Source organism: Triturus cristatus, chromosome 10, assembly GCF_964204655.1.
Source record: "Triturus cristatus chromosome 10, aTriCri1.1, whole genome shotgun sequence".
NCBI classification, from domain to species: domain Eukaryota; kingdom Metazoa; phylum Chordata; class Amphibia; order Caudata; family Salamandridae; genus Triturus; species Triturus cristatus.
Window position 1 is genome coordinate 851,270,471 of NC_140593.1, and position 26,650 is coordinate 851,297,120.

Consider the following 26,650-nt stretch of genomic DNA (forward strand, 5'->3'; position numbering starts at 1 on the left):
AGGGGGAGGCAGGCGCAGACTCACCCAGCAACGAGCAAAGCTCAACCCAGGGGGAGGCATGCGCAGACTCACCCAGTAGCGGGCAGAGCCCAACCCAGGGGGAGACAGGCGAGGACAGACCCAGAAGCGAAAAGAGCCCATCCCAGGAGGGAGGCAGGCACGTACTGATCATGAAGCGAACAGAGCCCATCCGAGGTGGAGGCAGTCACTGATTCCCCCATAAGTGAACAGAGCCCAACCGAGGGGGAGGAAGCCGCGGACTCAACCAGCAGCTAGCAAAGCTCAAACCAGGGGGAGGCAGGTGCAGACTGACCCAGAAGCAAAAAGAGCCGAATCCAGGAGGGAGGCAGGCACGGACTCACCCAGTAGCAGGCAGAGCCGAACCCAGGGGGAGGCAGGCACTGACTCACCAAGTAGCAGGCAGAGCCCAACCCAGGGGGAGGCAGGCACTGACTCACCCAGTAGCAGGCAGAGCCGAACCCAGGGGGAGGCAGGCACGGATTCACCCAGTAGCAGGCAGAGCCGAACCCAGGGGGATGCAGGCACGGACTCACCCAGTAGCAGGCAGAGCCGAACCCAGGGGGAGGCAGGCATTGACTCACCCAGTAGCAGGCAGAGCCCAACCCAGGGGGAGGCAGGCACTGACTCACCCAGTAGCAGGCAGAGCCCAACCCAGGGGGTGACAGGCGCAGACTCTCCCAGCAACGAGCAAAGCTCAACCAAGGGGGAGGCAGGCACGTACTGACCCTGAAGGGAATAGAGCCCATCCGAGGGTGAGGCAGGTGCTCATTCCCCCATAAGGGAACAGAGCCCAGCCGAGGGGAAGGAAGGCGCGGACTCACCCAGAAGCGAGCAGCGCCTAACCTAGGGGGAGGCAGGAGCAGGCTCACCCAGCAGCGAACAAAGCTCAAGCCAGGGGGGAGTCATTCGCAGACTCCCCCAGTAGCTGGCAGAGCCCAACCCAGGGGAGGTGGGCACGGACTTACCCAGTAGCAGGTAGAGCCCAACCCAGTGGGAGGCAGGTGCGTACTGACCCTGAAGCCAACAGACCAACCGAGGGGAAGGCAGGAGCAAATGCCCCCAGATGCGAGCATCGCCTAACCTTTGGAGAGGCAGGCGAGCAGAGCCGAACTCTGGGGGAGGTTGGCGGGGACACACCCAGAAGTGAGCAGAGCCTAACCCACGGGGAGGCAGGAGCAGACTCACCCAGCAGCAAGCAAACCTCAACCCAGGGGGAGACAGGCGCAGACTGACCCAGAAGCAAAAAGAGCCAAACCCAGGGATGAGGGAAGCACGTACTGTCCCTGAAGGGAATAGAGCCCAACCCAGTTGGAGACAGGCGCAGACTAAGCCGGCATCGAGCAAATTTCAACCCAGTGGGAGGCATGCGCAGACTCACCCAGTAGCGGGCAGAGCCCAACCCAGGGGGAGGCAGATTCACCCAGCAGCGAGCAAAGACTGTTTAGTTGAACATTGTCTTTGTCATACATCAATGCATTAAACCCCCTACTACTATGTGGTGATTGCTTGATTTCAGAATGTATTATGATTTTACTTTTCACCGGAGATAGAGCTGGAATTGGCTGGAGTTAGCTGCACTTAAGGTTTAATGTAAAGTGTGATAGAAGACATTAGCCTTTTATATCAACAAAGCCACTGTTAGCATTTTAGAGGCTCAGTGGGCAGGACTGAAGCTATATTTTCCTAGGCTAGCAGATTGATTTCTCTATACTCTGCCATCAACTGACACCTAAGTAATGGGCAGTGAAAAGCGTCACCATATTAGTAGGAAGAAGAAATTCTGTATTTTTAGATTCACTTACAGAGAATGCAGTGGCTTTCATTTCTCCATATATAAAATAGGCTCTATTTGAGGTTTATGATGTTATCTACTAATAAAATTTAGCAGCACCTGGGAAACCTCAGCACATTAGTGTGTATGAATGTGCAGAAACCAGGAGACCCAGTGGTTGGTGTACAAAGAAAAGGCCATTGAGGATACTCAACATACAATTAACAACTGCAGCTTTCTACAGGGCATAAAGAGGAACATGAGCAGGGTAACAGTCTGCACTGCTGTCTATGTGAGAGGTGCTGGGGTGGACTGGCCTACAGCGAAATCTGGCAGTGCCTGAAGGGCTGGTCTCACTGATCTTTGAATGGGCTGTTTTTGTATCGGTGTATGGGCCAGTTTTATGGTTTGGTGGGCAGTTTTTACACAAACACTGCTTGCAGCAAGCACAAATGGATGCATGCTTGCATACCTTGCAAAACACTTATATGGCATGTCTGTACACATTCCTAACTGCCCTAATGTGCTAATGTGGGTCATTTTTAATTTGGTGCCTACCAGGGCCTATTTTATATTCCATCCCAGCTCTGAGGAGGTGGCAGTGGAGCAGCAGGAGTTAGGAGAGCTAGCAATAGATTCAACCACCAAAATATATTCAGGTACAATTGCATTCTGGGGTAGAACTTGAAGGACTTTTCAATAGCCCTCAGAAGCTAATGAATAGTGAAGCGTATTTGAGAGTATTTATTGCACTAATTCTCTTTCTCATCTGGCACTTGACCAAAAATTACCTTATATGGAAATCGCAACATCTCCTGAGAGGTCAGTACTCTGAGAGGTGACAATGCAGTAGATGCGACAGGCTCATGAACATGTCGAGCTGAGCCTGACTTTGTGGGCCTCTTTTCTGTGCTGCGGTATGTGCCTTTTTAAGGCATAATTCTGTCAGGTAACTTCCTGATTTTCTTGTCGGCTAGTCAATTTCCCCATGTCTGTAAGTGAACAATCATTTTAAGGTAAACCATTCCGAGTTGAGATATTTTTCCTTGCCTGCTTCCACCGAAATACACACACACCTTCACCCTTTGGGAGGTCCAGGCACAAATCTCCTCTTTTGACAAACTAGACTTTTTATAGGATTTTTGGCCTGGCTTGACAGTGCTGTTATTTGCAAACATATTCTTCTAGTTCTTTAAAATATGCATTCAATGGGGTTTTGTTACGCCCAGATGAGAATTTCTCTCATACCTCTTTCATTTGCCTGCTTGGCGTATGATTCCACTTCCTATAGAGTGCTTGGATTGCCAAGCGTGAGGGATTATTTTTCATCTGAAAACACACTGTCATCACCCACTCAGTTATTTAGCTCACACATGCAGTCTATAGAAAAAGGGATTATTTTCAGTATTTCTTTTATTTTAATAGGCTTTTTAAATGATTGCGTCACAATTTCAGTAAGCCAGTCACTACCACCATCGCCATGATCACCATGCCTCCTCCATTACCACCATCACCACCAACCTCCCTACCACCCTTATCACTACTATTACTATTGTCATCATTACCACCACTAGCATTTGGACATGCCTGTGTTCGCTCTACTCTATGAAAGCCAGATTATTGGCTTTGACTTTATTTATTTTAAGAAGAGCCAAAAACACAATGTCAAGCTCTGTGATGCCAATTGTTTCTTGAAATATTTTGCACCCTCATGCCAAAGCCACCCATCATTGCCGGTCTACTAATAAATGTTCCTGGGTTCAAGACAAGCCTAACAAATAAATCAGACAACAATTTGGCAACTGGGATCTTCCTTTGATGATTTGCAGAGGACTCAATCTTGTGGCCAATATTGCATGTGTCAGTCTGAATTGGCATGTGGCATGTAGAAAGTTGGACTTGGTTTTTTTTGTTTGTTTTTCTTGTCAGCAGGGAGGTGAGATCCATGCAGTACCAGGTGTATCCAGTTTAATGTTGTTACCACACTTATTTCTTGTTGTGATATCTGTACAATGACATTCTGTGGATGCCTCCGTTTGTGCTTCCATAATCTTTGCCAGACGTGGTTGACAGACTTCAACCCCTTGATTGCAGTACACTCTAGAGGCGCAGACCAGTTTGACTATATTGAATGGCCATTATGTGTTAATGTTGCACTCACTTCTGTTTGTTCCCTGGCAACAGAGACTACCTGAATAACCAGTCATCTTTAACAGATTCTTACATGTGCACAATGATCTTAAAGAATTTCAGATATTGCTCAGATATTTCATAGTCCCAGTTTTGGGGCTAGAATCTCATTACCCTGAACACGTTATTTCTGTGCCACTGATCTAATAGCAGAAATACCTTGAGTTGCAAAGGCATGATGCTTGGGTAGGTCTGGCAGTCTGGTTCTTGTGCAAACTCACAGATGGTGAACATGTGCTGTGTAGTATTGACTGAGTGGCCAGCATTTGTTTTTAGGGAACACTAGGAGTCATGATGGGTAAAGCTTTCACCCGGATCTGTGACATTGGATGGATTCAGGCACTGGTGTGGAATTTTCCAGTTCAGTCTAGCAAAGGTAGTGACAAATGGAATTCCATGTAACTTGATAATAGCTGCAGATGTTCAGGTATTGTTGGATATCGATGATTGGGTCTGGTGTGGGGATGGTGTGTTTAACATCACAGGGTACAATATGAGTGGGGGATGAAAGCCACTTGCTACAGCGGGAACAATTTCCTACTGCAGCAGAGTGCTTCTGAAGATTCCTTTCTGACATATTAGCAAGCATGTAAAAGTTGTATCTTTAAGCTCATGACACAATTAGAATCTGCTAAAAATGACAAAACAAAGCACTTTTGCACATACCCCAGTATTATCCGTTCCCTAAATCGGCACAGAGCACTGGAATATTTCACGTGTCTCTTTTCAATACGTTAGTCATTTTAGCTAATTCATTCTAAAATTGCGATTTATATGCACTTTTGATTTCATCTTTTTCAAAATGTTTGCAGTGCACGGGAACCTCCTATCAAAACCTTATTTGAGGAAGGCTCACTTGCTGAAATTCAGAACGTATATTACATCTGGCTTTCAGCCTGCTAGTTGAGGATGTGGATGGAGCCAATACAGGACGTGGGTGGAGCCAGTGGAGAAAGTGGGTGGAGCCAGGGAAAGTGGGTATGGCCTCCGACAAACGTTTGAGCACCTGGACTTCATATTTTACAAATTAAGCACTGCAGGCGTGGAATGACCCAGAAGAGAACACAGTCCAACCCAAGAGGGAGGCAGGCACGGACTGACCCAAAGGCAAACAGACCCCAACCCTGGGGAGAGGCACATGCGTACTGACCCTGAAGCGAGCAGAGCCAAACCCAGAGGGAGGTTGGCGGAGGCTCACCCAGTAGCAAGTACAGTCCAACCAAGGGCGAGGCAGGAGCGGACACACCCAGTAGCGGGCAGAACCCAACCCAGGGGGAGGCAGGCGCAGACTGACCCAGAAGCAATAATCAACCAACCCAGAGGGAAACAGGCGTGGAATGACCCAGAAGAGAACACAGTCCAACCCAAGAGGGAGGCAGGCACGGACTGACCCAAAGGCAAACAGACCCCAACCCTGGGGAGGGAGGCTCGGAGTAACCCAGAAGCAAACAAAGCCCAACACAGAGGGTGGCAGGAACAAATTCCCCCATTAGCGGGCAGAGCCCAACCGAGGGGGAGACAGGCGCAGACTCACCCAGAAGTGAGCAGCGCCCAACCCAGGGGGAGATTGGAAGGGACTTACCCAGAAGCGAACAGCACGCAACCCCTGGGGAGGCAGGAATGGACTCACCCAGAAACGAGCAGCACCTAACCTAGGGGGAGGCAGGCGCAGACTCACCCAGAAGCGAAAAGAGGGCATCGGGGGGGGGGGGGTGGGGAGGAGGGAGGTAGGCACGTACTGACCCTGAAGCGAACAGAACCCATCAGAGGGGAAGGCAGGGACTGGTTCCCCCTGAAGCGAACAGAGCCGAACCTAGTGCGAGGCGGGAGTGGACTCACCCAGAAGCGAGCACCGTCTAACCTAGGGGAGGTAGGCAAAGACTCACCCAGAAGCGAGCAGAGCCCAACTCAGGAGGAGGCAGGTACAGACTGACCCAGTAGCAAGAAGCGCCAAACCCAGGGGGAGGCAGGTGCAGACACACCTAGAAGCGGGCAGAGCCCAACACAGGGGGAGGCAGGCAGACTCACCCAGTAGCAAGAACAGCCCAGGGGGAGGCTGGCAGGGACTCACCCCGAAGTGAGCAAAGCCTAACCTAGAGGGGGGTAGGCACAGACTCACCCAGTAGCAAGAACATCCCAACCAAGGGGAAGGCAGGTGCACACTCACCCAGCAGCTAGCAAAGCTCAATCCAGGAGGCAGGCGCAGACTGACTCAGAAGCAAAAAGAGCCAAACTCAGGGAGGAGGCAAGCACGTACTGACCCTGAAGGGAATAGAGCCCAACCCAGGGGGAGGAGGGCGCAGACTCACCCACAAGCGAGCAGCGCCAAACCTAGGGGGAGGCAGGCGCGGACTCACCCGCAAGCGAGCAGCTCCTAACCTAGGGAGAGGCAAGCACAAATTCACCCAGAAGCGAGCAGAGCTCAACCCAGGTGAAGGCAAGCGCAGACTCACTTAGAAGCTAAAAGAGCCCAACCCAGGGGGGCGGCAGGCACATGCTGACCCTGAAGCAGACAGATCCCATCCGAGGGGAAGGCAGGCGCGGATTCCCCCAGAAGCAAACAGAGCCCAACCGAGTGGGAGGCAGGAGCAGACTCACCCAGAAGCAAGCAGCGCCTAACCTGGGGGCGGCAGGCACAGACTCACCCAGAAGTGAGCAGAGCCCAACTCAGGGGGAGGGTGGAGGGGACTCACCCAGAAGCGAGCAGCACCTCACCTAGGGGGAGGCAGGCGCAGGCTCACCCAGTAGCGAGTAAAGCTCAACCCAGGAGAAGGCATGCTCAGACTCACCCAGTAGCCGGTAGAGCCCAACCCAGGGGGAGGCAGACACGGACTCACCCAGTAGCAGGCAGAGCCGACCCCAGGGGGAGGCAGGCACTGACTCACCCAGTAGCAGGCAGAGCCCAACCCAAGGGAGAAAGGCGCATACTCACCCAGCAGCGAGCAAAGCTCAAACAAGGGGGAGGCAGGCGCATACAGACCCAGAAGCGAACTGAGACCAACAGAGAGGGAGGCTGGCGCAAATTCACTCAGAAGCGAGCAGAACCCAACTCAGGGGAAGGCAGGTCCTGACACACCCGGAGGGGAACAGAGCCCAACCCAGTAGAAGCAGGCACGGACCCACCCAGAAGTGAGCAGATCTCAACCCAGGAGGAAGCAGGCTTTGGTTTACCCAGAAGCGAGTGGCGCCCAACCCAGGGGGAGGCAGGCGCAGGTTCAACCAGAAGTGAGCAGAATCCAACCCAGTGGAAGACAGGCACGGACTGACCCAGAAATGAGAGAAGCCAAACCCAGAGGGAGGCAAGCGTGGGTTCCCCTAGAAGCAAACATAGCCCAACCCAGAGGGAGACAGGCAAAGGTTCCCCCAGAAATTAAAAGAGCCCAACCCGTAGTGAGGCAGGTGCAGTTTCGTCCAGAGGCGAACACAGCCTAACCCAGAGGAAGGCAGACGCAGGTTCACCTGGAAGCAGGCACAGTTTCACCCAAAAGCAAGCAGAGTCCAACCCAGGGGGAGGCAGGCGCGGATTCACCAAGTAGCGACCAGAGCTCAACCCAGGCAGAGGCAGGCGGAGACCCACACAGAAGCTAAACCTCCACAGTTAAATATTAATGTCTAATCTGATAGACATTTGTAACAGTACAGCCCAGGCATCGTTATGTATAATTTTGTTAGTTCTAGTCAAATTTGCATCAAGATGGTGATTATGTAGATGGGCTGCCATGGCACATAATGTTTAATTTCTTGATTTTTACTAATTAGCGACACCAATCTTCTTGCAGATGTACAGTAATGCAACTTATTAATGGCATCAGAAGCCCGTTGACAATGACCTACTTATGCATGAGCTCCGCTGTGCTGCGATTGGCTGATGCATATCTGGCACTACTTAGAGGCCCCCCACACACACCATTGGGATGCTCTTTCAGAAATGGCTATTTACATCGCCCCCATAGCAGTGGGGTAGCGTGATGCGTCTTTAATTACCGTTGAACGGCTTACATAAAAGCAACATCAGGTGAAAAATAAACAACAATGACCTTAGAAATAACAAGGCACTTGTTTTCAGCAAGCATGGCAGCGCAATGTTATGCATGCTCACACAACCCGTGTGTTAATTAGTAGCTGTCTGAAAATGCTCATTAGCGTGGAGTCCTTCAGTTCCTTTTATAGTCATAGGCAGGACTGTGAGATTCCCTCATACGCCAGTTTCCTCAGGGCTTTAAGTGGAATGAAAAAACTGGGGGGGGGGATAGTCTCTCAAAGGGGCATGGCTAATGTAATTAAGGGTGTGGCTTGAAACATGTAAGCTAAAAATCTATGCTCCGCATAGTGTGCCGCCCGACTTTTATTTTTGTTGTTTCTGTCATTGCATCCAGATATATAAGACAAGTAGCATTACACCTATAAGAAGCCAGGACTATTGGCTTGGTCAATGGTTGTTAGTTGCATAAGATAAATAAGCAGCAACTATGGCTTGTATAGAATATTGAAAAAACTTCCACTTAAAGCCCTAGTGACACTACGACAGTGTTGCTACTCCTGAGTTCCAAAAAGAGAAGGGAAATCCAGAAAGAAAATGGCTCTCTTTAAAGATTTCCCTTCCCCCCACAACGCTCACCTGGCATGACGTCATGCTGTAACTTCTCCACTAGTGTGTGCAGTGTGAGCATGTGCACATTAATGTGCCTGCTGTCACTGCAGTCCAGAAAAAAATGGACCGCCTGTGCTAGGGCACAAAACAGAGCCCGATAGATACCCGTTTAGAGACCACCTTTAAAAAACTGTGGGTGCTCAGCACTGGTGAGACCAGGCCCACTTAAAGCCCTGCGCTTCCTACAGTCGTGAAGGTACAGAGACTTACTGGGACACATACATGATCCACCATTGATATCACGAGTATTCGGAGCTTTAAGTGGGATGAAAACACTAAGGGGGGGGTCCCTCAAAGGGGTGTGGCCTGTGTAATTAAGGGAGTGGCTTAGGAACACCTAAGCTGAAAATCTGTGTTGAGCATAGTTGCCACCCCTCTGGTATTTTCCAGCTTCCGTCATTGCATCCAGCTATATAATACAGCAAGTAATATTACACCTACAACAAGTCAGGACTATTGGCTTTGCCAATGGTGGTTAGTTGCGGAAGATAAATAAGCGACAGCTACGGCTTGGTTATATAGAATACAAAAAGCTTCAGTTCTGAAACGATGAGACTGTGAAAGAACTAGAACGAGTCTCTTTGAAGTTGCATCAAAGGCAGTGAAGGGTGGTGCTGCTGCAGAGTTAGATTTTTTTCACCCTGAGGCTGAGAGCAAAAATGGGGAGCCGGATAGAGACCCGTCTCAGCACCTGCTTTTTAGAACTGCCGGTACTGAGCACCGGCAGGACCCAGCCCATTTAAGCCCTGGGAGTATTGTTCCATGTTGGTCACAGCACACAAACATCTATGGAAACACAGGGAAGTCCTTCCAATTTAGCTTGGCTGCTCCACATTGGCTGAGGGGTCAGTCATAAAAGATAGTGCGGTTTGGAATGGTTCGAGAGTGAATGCAGAGGTAAGAAAATGCGTTCTCTTCTTTAATACATCTCTCCAGAAGGTATAAGCTTCATACTCAATAAAATTAAACTGTCAAAAGCGGGAGTACACATGGCCATGGAGGAAACCAGCAGGAATCGTAAATCCGTGGAATTTGAACAACCTTTTTGCTACAGGTGCTTTGGCTCTGTAGCCAGGACCTCGACCTTCCCAAGAAGGTTTAGACAAGGTTTCTATGGAATCTTTATAAAAACTCACCGAACGTGGGGCTGAAAGGAGCAAAATACACTCCGATGCTTGGAATTACAACCTCTCTAAAGAAAATTCATACACCAGGTCCTTGCTGGGTCTCAAACTCCGTAATTTCCATGTTAGTGGCCGATATCTTAAAAAAATAGACCTGTCAGATCATGCAACCCACAGGGGGTTTTGGGACAGTGAAGCAAATATATATATATATTTTTTTAATTTCAATAGGATTTTTATTGATATTTTTTGTATAAAAAAAGACACAAAACAAACACACAAAACTAAACATTTAGTCATACAGAAACATAGAACATGCACAAAGTCTGTGGTTTCTACGATCGACGGTACCTTCCGCTTCTCTCTGTTTCCTTTATACACTGTCTAGTGGAAGGGTTGACTTTTAAGCTAAAATGAGAGCATTGGGCTATTTGGTTGCATTCCAGTATACAACAAAGACTCCCACAAGCATTACCAATGGTCAGCTGTCTACTTCCGTTCCACATTTGAGACACTGGAGCAAGTTGAGTGTGACTGAGGCCTCTTTAATCTTTTGAAAAGAGTGCATGAACTTTGCTTCCACATGGACACATATGAGGGTTAGGGATACATGCACACTGATAAATACAATGCTGATTAGACTTAAAGCGGGGTTGCGCCCCATTCCTTATCCTTTTTATTTTATCTTTACATGGATCATCACAGAGGTTCCTTGGTGTCCTGTGCCTTCTCACAATGGTGCAAGAAAAACGTGTAAATCTTTATCTTAGATATCCTTCTTATTGGCCTATAAAGGCCATTAGATTCATTATCACTTTTTTTAGCTAGAATAAAAACAAAATAACAAAACTAAGCCCCAAGAGATATTCTTTGGGAATAAGTGCATGAAATGTGTGTAGGCATTTGATTAAAAAATAAAAAGCATCAGTGGTTGACAAACATTTGTATCTCGGAAGACTCCCTTGGATCACCTGGATTTGGGGTGAGGCAGCATGGTAGTAAAATTAAAATATGGAAATGGGACCCGCCTCTTCCAGCAGAGACTGTGAAGTATGCGATTCACTGGAGCGTTCATCTTTTTGTCGACAGCATGATTCAGTAACTTATAATACTTGGGCTTTAAACTATTGTTGAGTGGAAATTGAAGCAAATGTCTTACTTTATCTCTAAGCAATAAACTTTTTTAAAACAAAATATTTTATGAACGTTTTTGACTGAATGAACTATTTACAATACCAAAACAACAGTCTTGTCTTGGGTTCTGGTAGTAACTAAGACATTGTTCCAAGTCCTGAACTTTTCACTACAAATCATTGCAATCATGTGTAGATCATTACTGTTAGGTGTATCAGGGTAATTAATCCAATGGACACAAACCAAGACTTCAACACCCAGAATGCACTTAGCTGGAAAACAAAAGATCAAGAATAGAAACTGTGTCCTTAATGACAGTGAGTGATGTTTGGCTTTTGGCTGAGATCATGGCTTTGTTAACTGAACATTTCCATTATAAAACCGTTTGGACATTTGAGCCAATAGCAGTGTGATCTGGCAGCAGTACTGTTAACTAGGGAGTGAAAGTCTCCTGTCTAATCCCATGTGGCACTTAATCAATTAACTGACATCTGGGCAATCATACAGAATATTGAAGACCTCCATTCTAAACCCAGCTCTGGCTCTTTACAAAATAATCATCAGGTATAAGGGTGCAACACAGAGTACTGTGCTACGTGGTACTGTCCCAACTAGGAGTTCCCAAGACCTATTCCTGCCTCGTCTTGGTGTCTGGTCTCAAATGAACAACTGCAAATGGAGCTGTCCATTCTGCAATTAACAATACATTAAAAAGTGAAACTTTCTAACACTTAGTAAGAACGGGGGTGTAAACAGCCTACAAAATGTTCTATGTCTATCTACTAAGAGTCACAAAATACACAACAGGTTTGAGGTTCAGAAAGGGCACAGACAGAAATATAGTGCCAATGTATACCCATATAGATGTTGTCAAGTGCCTAAATAGCTGGCTTTGCAGCCTAGAGACTTGGGGGCTAACTCAATTTTTGGTAATAAATTGAGTTTTGTCACTCCCTTAAAAGCAAACCCAATGACTGGATTGGGGGCCTAGAGATCATATTCCCATACCTAGCAGGGTTTAGGCAAAAAGTTGGTATTAACGACCACGTTTTAAGGCTGCTGATTATCGTTTGGAAGTATACTAGACTCAGAGAGGGACACCTAGATATTACATTTGTTGACCTTAGAGCAGCCTTTGGCTTTGGCCATCCTTAAAAGGAACTCGGGGGTTCCAGATGTCCTCTTTAGCCAGATAACTAGACTCCACCAAAGCAATTATGCCCACGTCTGCCTGGGAACTGGAAGGCAAATAATCAATGGAATTCCAATTGGTAGGGGAATGAGACAAGGATGCGTCCTGGCCCCTACCCTCTTCTCCATAAACATTAACGATGTAGCGGAAGCTCTTTTACAGGGGAATATAGATGCACCCAAATTAGACGGGGCCAGGGTTCCCGCACTTTTATTTGTGATGTGACCCTTTCAATTTCCGAGACCCCGATGGGCCTTCATCAGCTCTTGATTAATTTTAACGATGTTTCTCTATTTAAGAGCCTTGATATTAATATCTTGAAAACTAAATTTATGACTGTCAGGCCACATAAAACATTTAAGCAAGCCATCTCTTTGGCAAATAAAAAACGTAGTTGAGTCTCTAGACTCAAGTACGTAGACAATCGTTGATAGCACACTGTCATGGTCTCCACATATAGGGAAGAGAAGGGTTGAGACCCAACATAACGGCTCGGCAATTTACAGGTGGTTCCAGTTACAGCTTTGAGAGCCTTACTCCCAGCACTTGAACTCTATAAACTAAAGGCCCAATTGGCCTCCTTGTATGTGGCAGAAATTTGGGAATACAGTAATCCAGATGCCCTCACCATAAACAAAAACAGGTTTCTGCACTCACTACTCCATCTTCCATCGAGCACTCCCCTAATACCAATGTTTTATGATACCAATTTAAAGAGTGGAAGAAGTGGCTAGACTAAGGCTCCTCCTTTATAGGGTGAGGCTTTGGACCACGGAAGAGTTGAGGCTCTACCAGATGGCAGTCGAGGAACTGCTAGCCCTCGACAAAGCCCTCACCTTCCTGTGGTTCACACACGCCCACCAATGGTTTGAAAAATTGGAACTTGGATCCTTCTGGTCAGAACCTGCCTCGTTGGTGGCTACTTCCAAGCTGCAGCTAAATAATCGTTACTGGGAGTACATCTACACCAGCCTTTTTCATAGTTCCTCCCTTGGTAGGCTGAGAGATCAATTCCTGTCTACTAAAGATCGCCCCTGTTATGAATCGTATCTTGACCTCCTGCTCCAGCAATAAGCAAAAATTGTATTTTTATCCTTTCACTATGACACATTGGAACTGGGGTCATTCATGGCACTATGGAAGTCTTACAGGAGTGCTGCTTATTCACCTGAATGCATTTTTATTCGATTTGCTAGCTTCAAATGAAACTACACACCATGTGCTATTTTTTGGTCCAGCATATGAAAAGCCTAGAGGCAAATGGATATGCCCACTGTGCAAGTATTATGGCTTTCAGACTTACCAGGAGGCAATGAGAATATTGAAGGGAAACACATCCATTTACAATGTTTTTGCACTATGTACGTTTTTATTCATGGCTGAGTTAATAAGTATAGCTAAAGGTCTTTTAAATTCTAAACCAGGACAAATCGGCTATCTGCACTTTCTGCTTCTTTAGTACATGAACATGTTTGTTACTCCAGGCTGTGTTACGAAAATTCTTTTACATTCTTTTGTAGTAATGACACGCTGTAACTTGTAATCCAAGTAGGTTTATTCACAGGTAGATCCTTATCAACAGGTAGATCATCATTAACAGGTATATAAGTCCTGTAATGTAGTTTGTAAGCTGATATCAACAGCCCCACCAGGAGCAGCATGCTAGCTGCTCAGCCCCTCTCACCAACTGATGCTCCTCATCCAGTCACCCAGGCATTCTACTCAAGGTCCACTCACCAACATTCCATGCAGAAGACACACACAGGCTGAGCAGCTAGAGTAGAGAAACATAGGGAATAAAAACATGTGAGATCACTATATCTTTTTAAAGAGTTTTTATGACAGGATTTAAGTGATTTTATATGGTCTTAACAATTTCCAAAAATTGCATTTAAATGATTGTTTTATTGTCTGCAAGTTTCAAGGAATCAATTTTCCGAAATAAACTTTATAAGGTTTCTACTCCCTTAAAATAACAAAATCTCCCTGTGTCAGAAATTCAAAAATGTGTAAAGGAAAGCTTCTCCTAGGTGAAAGTTCATAATGGATAGGAACCGGTAGAAAAGTAGACAGAAGCAATGACTGGATTCTGGATGCTTTTTAACGACAGTCCTTTGATAATGACTTTGATCCTAATTTATTTCTACTGCTTTCGATGAATTGCTAAATTCACTAAATACCTTTAACTGACACCTATCCATTGATTAGTAAGAAACAGAAAAATCATGCTTCAAATTACACAGATCACCAGCAGTTTTTGAGTAACCACAATGAAATACCATTCAAATAAAGATTTCTAAAACTGTATATAAATTAAGGTGGCAGGGTCAAAGGCTGCGGGATCCTTGTTGGGGTAAGATGGGAGGAGAAGCTGGCGTCCATCAGACAAGAGAACAGAAAATGGTTCTCCTGCTGACCAAATACCTCATGACATCACACACATGCCTTTCACAGCTGCGGCACAGAAGATCCTTATGAAATGCTGAAACTAACTCTGCAGTCGTATTTTAGCCGTCGCAACAGCAAATGAGGACAACCATAAAAGGATGAAGGACACAAAACATACACCTATTCCAAGGCATCATACTAAGTGGCAAGAGGAGGGCAGGTGACCTATGGTCAGGAGGGGGTTCCAACTGAATACGGACACACTGCCTTTTAGAAATACATATTGCGGCAGTGTGCATGGCCCTCCTATCAACTACTAAGGCCGATTCATTTAGACTGAGGCAAAACCACTCAAGTGGAAAAACACTTTATCAGGAACTAAATCGCTAATCTTTCCACTCTAATGGAAAATGTGCTCTGTTGAGCTTCTGAGCCATTACCGGATGTGACTCAGAGAGGACGCGATGGTGGTGGCGCGGAAGACGTGGCGCACAAGGGAGGGGGGGAGAGGCAGCGATGGGGAGTCGAGACTGTACCTTAAAAAGCAGACTGTCGTCCTTCTGCTTGGCATACATGGAGGTGAGGCGGTTCTGGTTCTCGGTGGTGATATCGATCTGGTACCCAGTCAGCATGTAGCACACCGTCCGGATCTTCTTCTGAAAAACCTCCTTGAGCCTCTGGTTCTTGAGTTCCGCGCTTTTGACTTGTTTCTTCAGATCTAAGTTTTCAGATAGAAATGAAATTAATCCCTTTTGAGTATGGATTATAGTGGGGAATAACTAGGCATGCAGTTCATTCAGGTTGCTTGTCTTATACAAATCACAAACATGATCAAAGTTGATTCAGCGGGTGGGACATCAGGAACCCACACGCATCACAACAATAATGCATCACTGCAGTAAGTCCAAGAGGCCATCCTGAAAACACTGGCACATCTTCCTACTGACTGGACTGCAGCACTGCAGGCTCAGGAAGGAAACCTGTCAAAGTCACCCTTTCCCATGCAGCCAAATGTCCTCATGGGATATAATAATGCCACCCAATCAGCCAGCCTAATATTTTTCAAATACATGACTTGAGATTTTGGGACTTGTAATATCACTAACCCTATAATAAGCCTGGGCCCTAGAAGGCCCTGCGTGCAAAGTAATGTTGACTAAAAGCAAGCAGAGGGTAAAAGTGCCCCTCTGGACTGGAGTCCAGGTAGCAGGTTTGTCTTCTTCAGAGAATTATTTTTAGGATTCCCACAATAATTTCTACCCCTGCTGACTATATTACAGTGCTTAATTTGTAAAATTGTAAGTGCCAGGGCCCTCGTCAGGAGGGCACAGCAGCTAGTACCACCCATTGGCCCTTCTAGCGCTATCAATGACAGTACCAAACCAGCTATTTATTAACCATCACACCGTGTGACAGTTCAGACTATTCCAGGCTCCCAAAGCTATAAGATTAGCATGGGCGGCAGATATTAGTCATTTGTAACGTATATTGATTTAGTAAACAACTGTTATACTCACTCTAAATCAGACAAACCGCACCACCATGTGGCAGACTGTCATAAGTGCCGGTGCCGAGCACCGGGAACCACCAGATCAAATTAAGCACTGCTATTTTAGAAAATCGGTTCAAGCACTCTTCAGCATATTACGAAGCAGTGAGTAATCTTCCTATTGGATTCTACTACATTTATTATTGCAGATGATCCATGTCCAAACACACATGTAATCAGAATATAATATATGGGAGCCTGCTATCCCTGTATAAAAGTCCATCTCTAATTACCTCATCAAAGGTGTCTCCAGTCACCTGTAATAACAAAATGACGCAGCTGCACAACTGTAATACATAATTCCAGCCGAGTTGTGGCGCCATAATGCCTGGTGCCAGAGCCAGCAATCAAGGTGAAAGGCAGGTCACAGAGCATCATTGCAGCAGAAGCTTAAACAAAGCTGCTAATACCCAAATTGGCTCTGCATTCTTCTGATCTTTTTCCTCAATGGAACAGTGATGAGTAGTACGGAGATATTAATAGGAACACGTTTCTTTTTTCCGCACTAAAGTTCATTGCACGAATATCACAATAGCTCTCTCTACCCATTGTTAGCCCCATCATTTTTTTTTATCTGACGTACATTAAACAATATCTTTTTGAAACAAATTACCTACACTGCTTTTTAACTAGATTAATTTCACACTAGATTCTGCTTTCACTCTTCATTTTTTTAACCCATCTTTTATCAGAATTTTTGTGATAGACAGTCACAATATTACAGGAGTAAACATTGCTTACAACTTTTGCATACAAATGGGCAAATATTTGGTTCATGCGCAAATAAAGCAATAATAAATCACAAACCGTAGCAGCAAAAAAAAAAAAAAAAAAAAAAACAACCGAGAGTCTGATTCTATGCGCTGTGGTAAATGTAATAAGGTGGTGTCCGCAGGTGGCGTGTCAAGACATAGGACCTCCTGCTCATGACAACCATGTGGGTGGAGGGGGCTGAAATTGTGTCGAGGATCACGGTGTTGGGGGGTGCGGAAGGGAAGAGTGTGTTGTTGAATGTATGTTGGGCTACAGTGCACAGTGGTCTGGTGTTGTCGTTAGGGTCGCTTTGAAACGTGAGTAACCAATCCTCCTAGGTGGCTGCTATTGAGGGCTTTCACAGACCCCGTATTTCCTCTCGCTGTAGAGTCATGGCCCACTGGCCCAGTGTGACGCTCCTGGAAGGGACGAGGCTTTCCAATGCATTGTGATAGTGCACCGGCTAATGATAAAGCCAGGTCAATGAAGCGGCTGGTCGCTCCTCCCCCTTCTGACGTTTATAAAAGCCTAGTAGGCAGCCTTCAAGGAGGGAGAGGTCCTCCAGCCTGGGTGAAGCCCGTACATCTCATCCCAAAAGGAGCAGGCAATAGGGCGATCCCAGAACATATAGAGGACATACACCTTGGGGTGTGACAGGAAGGGAAGTTGGCCGACTCAGCGGGATATATGTTGTGAAGTCTGGCAGTGAGTTCTGTGTAATATGTTATGCTGTACGTATTGAAATTGTACATTACGTGAGACCTTGCGTGTAGTGCTCTGGACCATTTCTGTAGCGGTTGGGGGGAGGCCTAATTCTTGTTCCCACTTCTGCCAGATAGGGGTAGTATGCCTTGGGTCTCGTCTGGTATGAAGCTTTCATTCTTTATGTCTCGAGCTATACCATCTGATTTATATAAAATGAAAGAACACCAAGGATATAGGCAAGTTGAAGGAAAGGTGGTCGTGTGACCATGTATTATAGGGAATAAACCTGCGCTGTACATTTTAGGGAGGTTACTTTGCAGTTCTGTGACCTTATAAAGGAACTCTGCCTGCAGCCTCGTTCATCCACATTGTCCCATAAATCTTCTGTGATTTGCAATATTCCTATAATGTACTGCAGTGGTACTTTAGCCGATATGTGATGTCTCTAATAGCTTATAATAATGTATTAAACTTCTTTAGTGACACAACATTGAACACAAAGCAGTCGGCAACCTACTTTTTCCACTAGAAAGAAGGATTTTGTGTGGCCGCTGAAAGTGGTGTGGAAAACTAAAGTATACAAAAACCTGATGGATGGAATGCGTGAATTAATCTCAGCCACTGGTAATTACTAAGGCTCCATCCTAATCTTGGTTTTTTGCACACCATGTCACCTCAGTTTGGACCCAGCTATGTGCAAATCAGTCTTGACCCTGCTCCAGTCAGAACACTCCAGGCCAAACTGCCAGGCCGTCCCTGAACTGGAACACACGCAGCCAGGACCGGTTTCGCCATAGTTATGGGCTCATCAGCCGGGTACAGCTTGGTTCCAGTAATACAGTGTGCAATGGACCCAGACCTAGGTATACCCGTCCCACTTAAGGCAACAGACTAAAGTATACAAAAAAGTGATTGATGGAACGCGTGAATTAATTTCAGCCTTTGGTAATTACTCCGGGCACGTGGTGTGAGCACAACAGTTCTGAGGCACAGGAAATGCTCAGGTATGTTTACACCACCTCACCTTGCTACGCCTGACACACAGTCTTAGGCATAGCAAAGAATAAAATTAAAAAAAGACAGCACTTGCTAAAGTTCATTTAGAAAGAGTAGCTGTAAGCTGGTGGGGTGCAGGAGGGACAGGTCTGACAAAGAACAAATGTAATCTATGAGAACAGCAACAAAATTTACAAACTAACAGAAAAAACATAGCAACAGAAGGAAAAATAAGGAAGATGGGGGTCGCGGTCTCAAGAGTGTGTAAAAGAAAAAAAGAGGTTAATTTGAGAAATAAAAAAAAAACATTTGCACAGAAAACAGGGCTAGAATGAGGCATGCCTATGACCAACACATACAAGAACAAGTCATGTAAGACACTTCAACAGTATTACAATGTCCTGTGTGGCCCTGAAAGTTCAGGCATGTGGATAAACAGACAATATCACAGCTGTGAGGAGGGAAAGCACTCTTTTCTGTGGAAGCGCACACTCTTTTCCCAATCAAAACATGTACTCTAGGCTACCAACATGTGGCAGAACGCTCTGTAGTACTCATTCAAGCTGTTTTTTAAGGTTGATCACATTACGTCTGGCGACAGCTGGGCTATCAGGCCTGAGCTAAAAAGCTATGCTCAATGTTAGTTGGATTAAAATGGCCTCATCTAGAACAGACTGGGGATTCTTCATCAGACTGATGAAACTTCCCACCACTAAATATTCCATCCAACATCATGGAGAAGTACCCATCCGCTGGCATGACGGTCACACCTCGAACAGGACTCGTGCGGGTTCCCACAACATTGGGTTAAACTCCAGGCTCCTGGCTGGGATTGCAATGAACATTGACAAAGATCTGGACAAAGGGCAAGTGAACAGAGTTACTGGGAGTAGCACCGAAAAGACACTGGCCTCTTGCTTGTCCAGCTCAAAGGCCTTGCCAAACGACCCCTCGCCATCGATAGGACTTTCATCGGAGGCGGGTTTATTCTGCTTTCTAAATGGTGACATTTTAGTGGGGAAAGCGGTGTCAAATGAAATGGCCCAATGCTCCGTGAAACATAATGCATGTTTGACCCTCCCCCAAGATTAGGTTTGGTGTTTATATACGCACCCTGTTTGCATTTTTATTGAGTTTGGCTGTGTTGTGCTTATGCAGGGCAGATCAAGAAATGCAATTTCGTGTAGTGCACAACTGTTGAGAAGGGTGGACGAATGTTTTCTGTTATTCTCAATGTTTATTGCCGCTGTAATTTACTGAATTCTCGGAAGCAAACACAGCCTTCGTAATGAAATGTTTTCAAGAAGCCCCCAGAGCACAGAAACTGAGATGTATGACCCCAATTAATTGCGGGGTCTTGCAAGCCATAAAAAGACGGCGGACAACCTAAAAGTTCCTCACGGGAGCACTCACCACAGCACCTAAGTTCATTCTGAGCCAGCACACGAAACAGTCATTCCAGCCGAGATATTTTTTCCAGAAAAGAGAAAATGGGTGTTTCTTCTGTTATGAAACTTCAGGCATTGCATCTCTTCTTTCTCACATTACATTTAAAACCTTTTCCATCTCGTCTGGCTGATTTTTGGGACTCAACGTGTCAGGCCTCATGTAGTGTGTTAAAATAGTCCCCTGTGGACACCAAACAGGTGAAGTCTAGCTTTCTCAACAAATAAATACTATGCTTTCAGGTCTCTCTTACCAAACAGCACAAGCTGTCTAAGAAAGACCTATTGTGGTCTAAACAAAAACGTTAACGCCAACAGCCAGCTCACTGCTTAGACGTAATGCTTCTCCCATTTGCTTGCATCTTATTCAATGAATTGCCTTCCTCAAATTGTTTTTGCCCTTCCCCTGGAGAATAGCTGACATTTATCCACCCACAGCTCACTTTTAGGGCACTTGTTTTTCAGGTCGAGCATGGCCAGCGCATGCACTGCTGTGCGAGCCATGCTGTATTGGAGTATGGAATATAAGCCCCGCCCACATTTGTCATTGGCTTGTGTCATTGCCCTTCGTAAATGCTGGCTTCTGATTCGTTAATAGGCTTGTTAGTCCCTCCTTATTACCATCTTGTCTTTATTTGTAACCTCCCATGAGGACTGGCCATTTTACTTCGGTTGTTACACGGTATGTCTTTTTTAGTCTGTAAGCACTATTTTCTTTAATGACTTTCGCGTACTGCATGCGCGACATGCAGCGCGCCATTCTTGCTTTCACTTTCGAAGCAGCCTGGGACAATGGTGGCTTTTTCTTTTAATAGGTCTCGCATTTACAAGACTTTGAGCTATTGCCATTGTAAATGACAACGCCTTTTATTTATGTGTTAATTCGCAAAACCGATACATAAAAGGCATTGTCCTTTACAATGCCAATAGCTTAAACTCTTGCAATTGCGGGAGCTATTGCTTTGCAAATGCTAGTTTCTTTTTGGCTATGCACACCATGAAAGTGCATGTGTTTTCTAGCAGTCACCCTCTCATGCCCCTGAATCTGTGCTCGGTATTGCTCTCTCCCTTGTATGTTGCTTGCTCTCTCTTGTTAGCTTCTCCTCCGCTGATCCATGCTGCTCTACCCTCAGTCCAGCTTATCCCCTCCTTCTAACATCCGGCTTTATTTTTATTTTATTTCCCGCCACTTTAAGCTCCTCCCCAGCCCACCTGCTCATCCAATGACTCGCAACCCCAGCCACCTTTTTCCCCCTTTTTAAATATTTTTATTTCATTTTTGTAGGACCGGGCAGCAAAATGCTGCTGGCATGCTGACATGATAAAGGCACTTTTGCATTAGTTAGAATTCATTTTTGTATTTACAGATCCATTTCAGATAGGTCAATTTAAAATGATGCACCCATGTCATATGGTAGGTGCGAGCATGCTTGCATGTACATGTGGGCACACATCACAGATTCGCATGCCTACAAAATATTGACTACCAGCTGCATCATCACACTATTTTTTTCTATTTTGTCCGATGCTGGAAAACATTGGCAAACACCACTGGCAAAGCCGATGGATCAAAAAGGTGATTGTCTCTGCCAGTGCTTGTAACAGAAGGTGCACACATATAACCTGCTGGAGCAGAGTTTTCTGTTAGAAAATTCTGGGGCTTTTGAAGCTCTGGCATGTCTATGCGTTTTATTAATTTATTAATAATTAACAACTAATTATTTGTCTTGTGCAAGTGTGTTTTACTAATCAACCTGTTTGTCCTAACACAAGAGAAGGTTACACGAGGGATAGCATGTGTGTGCTGTTTTTGTATTCACAATAACGTGCAAGTTTTCATGTTTAAACGTTGCTGTGTGCTATTTATTTTGAGCACAAAATGCTGACTGAATTAATGCTCTATATGTCGCAAAGCTAGATAAATGCATACACATAAGGGTGTTAGTGGGGTTAACACTGTCTAATCATTATGATGTAGTAATCTTTATTTTGTCTCTTTAATTAAAGATGGTCTATTGTGGCCTATGGAGGCCTTCATGAAATAACTGAGAATAATTTGAAGCCTGGCTGAGCTGTGGTGCCGGCAAAATCTGTGATGTGACAAGGGAGACCCCTGCTGGAGTTCAGTTAACAGAAAAACTGACGGTAGTCCTTATATGGAAATTTCCGGGAGGACATCAGCAAGCTTGGAGGATCTCCAAAAGAAATGATGTGTCCTTGGTGAACAATGAGCCTCAGAAAGAACATTGTGCTAAAGCTGGTTTGCCGAGGGAAATGAGCGAGATGGATACTTTAATAGTTTCTAGTTCTTGGTTCCTGTTCCGTGATTTGCGTATTGTGACTTTTCCTGAGCGGAGATTTCAAGATGTTGCAGAGTTACATCCCTTCCTTCTCGTTCTGCTCAGTGATACAATTTGTGCTTGATTAATTCATGTGGGTATTCATTGTATTTTGCATTATAAAATGTTAGCTTAGGGAGGGCTCTCCCCACACTTTCTTTCGTCGCCTTGCTGCGTGAACTTGCGTTGCTGAGGACTGATGCTAAGGACCTTATCCTGAAAGGACTTTTTCTGAGAGACTGGTCCTGACCCGTTCTGACACTAGCTAGAATAGGTAACTATGAGAAATGATTTATTCTGATTTACTCTGACTAATTTTAGATAAAGCAATATAACTTTTAAACATGGTGTTGGTTGTTTCTTTCTTTGACATTTATTGAAGATTTTTATTATTGTTTATAGATTGTTTATATTATGTTAGGCAACCACTAAACTGGTCCTATCGCCTAGATATAGATGCAGGGTGCTTTAGGAGTTTTCTTCCCACAGGTTTGCTGCTGGTAGAGTATTGGAGCGTATGTTAGTGAAATGGGCCCTAGTGTATGATGAATGTATGTGCGTGTAACTGTGAAATTACTCTATCTGTGGTAGTGGGCATATTTTAGGTACCCTGATCTCTATCAATTTCTCTGGTAGCAGAGGATGGTTTAGATGGTTGTCTTGATCTGATAAGATAAGATTGCTTGTAAATTAGCTTATTGATTATTGATCTATTTTGATGTTTTTGGTATATGTACTAATACTAAATGTTGGAGTCGTTATGTTGAGTTAAATGTAGTGCTTCTGGAACTTGGAAGCTGTGGAAGCAGTTCCGTAGTAGGGCAGAGGAAGGTGTATATGCTGCTCTCGGGAAAGGCGGGATTGTAAGGAATTACGTGTGACAATTGAAGTTGCGCGTTCACATTGTCTGGGTTCGGAATCAGTGACATTGTATGTTACTATTTAGACATTTCTGGTATATAAGGAGTGTGTATCGTAGTGAAGGTTATCTGTGAAACTCTGGTCTTAAGTCCCAGGGATCCGTAAGGATTGCCGTTAAAGCTTATTGCGGGAGGAGTAATAGGTATTCTCTGAGCTTGTTTGCAGAACTGGGCGGAAGTAAGCTGCTTAGTTGTTGTGAGTTATAATTCTGTACAGAGGCAGATTGTGCGCTGTTCTCAAGAAGCAGGATTTTGTGTGTATGTACTATATTTTTCTCGTATGAATGTGCGTGAATGCATATACATTTATTGATTGTAAGACTCTTTTGGATACGTCCTAGAGGAAACAGTTATGAGATGTATGTAAAATTGTTGACTCTTGAGAAATAGACACTCTTTTACTATTCTGTGGTTAGCGAAGCAGACAATGGAGATGTTTCCATGTTGTAACTAATAGATTTTGTAAAAATTGTGACACACGAAGTCTACTGAGAGTTTTTGTAAAGGAGGGGTAGACGAGTGACAGAGACAGGAGACAGAGACTGCAGCGGTTACTGACGTCAGAAGGTTCGCGCACTGATTGGATAGTAACTCAGAATAGGGTTCGCGCTAGGATTGGTGCGTTAGTGTGAGTCGCGCAGGGATTGGAAGAACTGTTTAGTGACGTAGACGCTCCATACGGAAAGAGTAGAGAGTTTGGTAAGCGTTAAAATGTATTACCAAGAAGAGAAAAAGAAGAAAACCTTCTTTGGAAAAGTTAAGAAGTGGTTTAGTAAGGATAAAGAGGTTAAGACAAGAGAGGGTGAGTTGCTACCTCCAGCGAAAACACCTGCATCCTTCATGGTTGCGAAATATGGATTACATACCTGTATATGGTTGCAGAATTGGGTTGGTTATACTAAAGAAGATGGTGTTTTAGCATTTCCAGAATATGGTTCATTTAATCTGGCCGTGTTGAGAAATTTACGGGAAAAGATGTTATGCTTGGACCCGAAGCCGAGACCTACACAGTTCGAGGCTTTAGTGGAATGGGAAGAAGAAGTATTAAATCGAGAAAGACAGAGAACTGGAGGTCAGTACAGGTACATGTTTGGGAGGAGACATGATCGTGAGACACATCAGGATCGAATGAAAAGATGGCGAGATGCTACCATGTCAGATGGATTATATCCTATGAGAACAATTGAAGCTTCGGCTCCTTCAGAAGAGGGGGTTTCTGAGACGGATAGGAGAAGATATGGAGAGTTTGAAGATGAGGTCTTGAATGATATGATGTACAAGAGACCACCTCCGTATAGATCAGAATCGGAAGAAAGTACACCAGTTGTTTCTCCGATAAGAGATACAGTTGAGAAAGAAAAAATGACACCTGAATCAAGAAATAATAGTTCTTTCAGAGAGGAAAATGCCAGAAATGCCAGACAATTAGCAAAGACGACAACAGAACTGACTGAGAAAATTAGAGAGTTAACGATGAATATGGAAGCTGTTACAGTGCCTGTTACTATAGGTCCGGTAATTCCTATGTTTGACGGACAGAGAGTAAGTGAAAATGGGCTGGTAGTTCCATATATTGCAAATAATTCAGCTGGTCCTTCAGGAGATTCAGGTAAAGGAACAGGGAGAAATGACCTGAGACAAACAAGACATGACACAGGTAATGAATTCATGAATGTTAGTGATTCTAGTAGTTTAGGGATGCCAATTTTAGAACTGCAGAGAAAAATAGTTTCAGCAAGAAAAACTGCGGAAATAACAGTTGATGACCTAAATGACTGGATGAAAGTTCTACAGAAAAAGGATAAAGATTCACAAGTTGTTGATGTGGTTAAATTACGTATAGAATTAGAGGAGCTTGTGACAGGAACGGTTCCGACAGAAATCCTGAAAAGTCATCATGATGGTGAATTATTGTTCATGTGTAAGAGCATAACATGGAGGGCAAGAAGTACACATGATAGACTGAGAGCGATAGCAAATGAGCAAGGAGTTGACATTGATAAAGTAAAGGCTTTACAGAAAACGTACAGGATGGATTTCACAGAGAAGGACATAGAGAATCTGAATAATTCTGGTAGAACAGGACAGATTAAAGAAATGGTGGCATTATTGCGTAGATGGGGTGATGTGGAAAAGTGGAAGGATAGGTGGTATAAGAAAAGGGATGAATCTGAAGATAGAACAACTTACTCAGCATTTCCAGTGAGAGAAAAAGAGAAACCAGTGGAGCAGTTTCCTATGAGAGAAATACCTGGAGGAGGATATGTACATGTTCCATGGACCAGACAGGATATTTTATGATTTACGAATGATTTCCCTCGATTGAGAGAAAAGCCCGTCGAGTGGTATAGGCAGGTAGACAGGTTTGTGAAATTGTCAAAAGTGCTGTGGGTTGACCTGAATAGTCTGTTTGATATAATTGTTCCAGCAGACTTGTGGACTGAGTGTAAAATAGTTGTGAGTTGGCCTAGTGAGGAATATCCAAGAGATCCAAGAACAGGGGCACCAGATCCAGAAGTGATGAGGAAGTACGATCAGGTGATGGTATACCTGAAGAGTAAAGTTCCTCCAAAAGAGACAGACTGGGTTAAAATAGATCGAACACAACAGGAAGCAAAAGAATCAGTTCATGCTTTTTACGAAAGGCTGATACTGGCTTTTAAACAATTCAGTGGAGATGAACACCTGGGTGACAAGGATTTGAGTCATTTTGTATACAGATTTGTATATGGTCTTAGACCTGAAATTGGTGAGAGAATTCGTGAACACACAGTGGATTGGCAGAGTAAAAAAGTAGATGAGATCCTGAGACATGCAAAATACTTCAGTGATGAAATTGAAACAAAACAAAGAAAGCTGAAAGAGAAAGCAATGTGGGCACAAGTGAAAGTTGCAGAAAGACGGGAAGCACAGTTGGTGGAACAGGCGAATAATCCAGGGAATAATGCAGGAAATAGACCCAGATATGCAGGAAAAGGGAAAGGAAATCTTGAGGAAGCGAAGAAAAAGTTCCCGTGTCACAACTGTGGCCAACTGGGACATTGGAGGTCGGAATGTCCTAATCCACCATTAAATGAGGGTAAATCCTTAAATCAACAGGTGCAGAATGAAGGGAATAACCAGCAGCAACAGCAACAACAGCAGAAAGTTGTGAGACAGCAGCAGAGTCAAGAGCCAAAACCACCTTTACCGCAGAATAGAGGGGTACAAAAGTACAGTCAGGATTCGGGATTCTTCAATGATGAGCAGGTAAACAAACCAAGACGTACTAACAAGGTACAACAGTACTTGTTAAAGAGTGAAGGGAGTGAGTCTGAAGGTGATTATTGACGGTGCCGAGGAGAGGAAGAAGAGTGCATACTTGGTGCAACTCTAGAAATAGACCAGGCAGGACCATTTGTGGATGGGAAAATAAATGAAGAGAGTGTTACTTTTTTAGTAGACACAGGTGCGACAAGATCAACTGTCAGGT

General features: G+C 44.8%; 1 protein-coding gene across 1 annotated transcript in view; it reads right to left on the reverse strand.

Moving 5' to 3' along the window:
* LOC146793599 (mitotic spindle assembly checkpoint protein MAD1-like) overlaps positions 1-26,650 on the reverse strand; it is an 897,449-nt gene that overhangs the window by 627,244 nt on the left and 243,555 nt on the right. The window contains exon 3 of the mRNA XM_085630171.1: positions 15,008-15,189. Within this exon, the coding sequence (XP_085486297.1) occupies positions 15,184-15,189 (6 nt within the window). The 3' untranslated portion in view covers positions 15,008-15,183. The remainder of the gene's footprint in view (positions 1-15,007; positions 15,190-26,650) is intronic.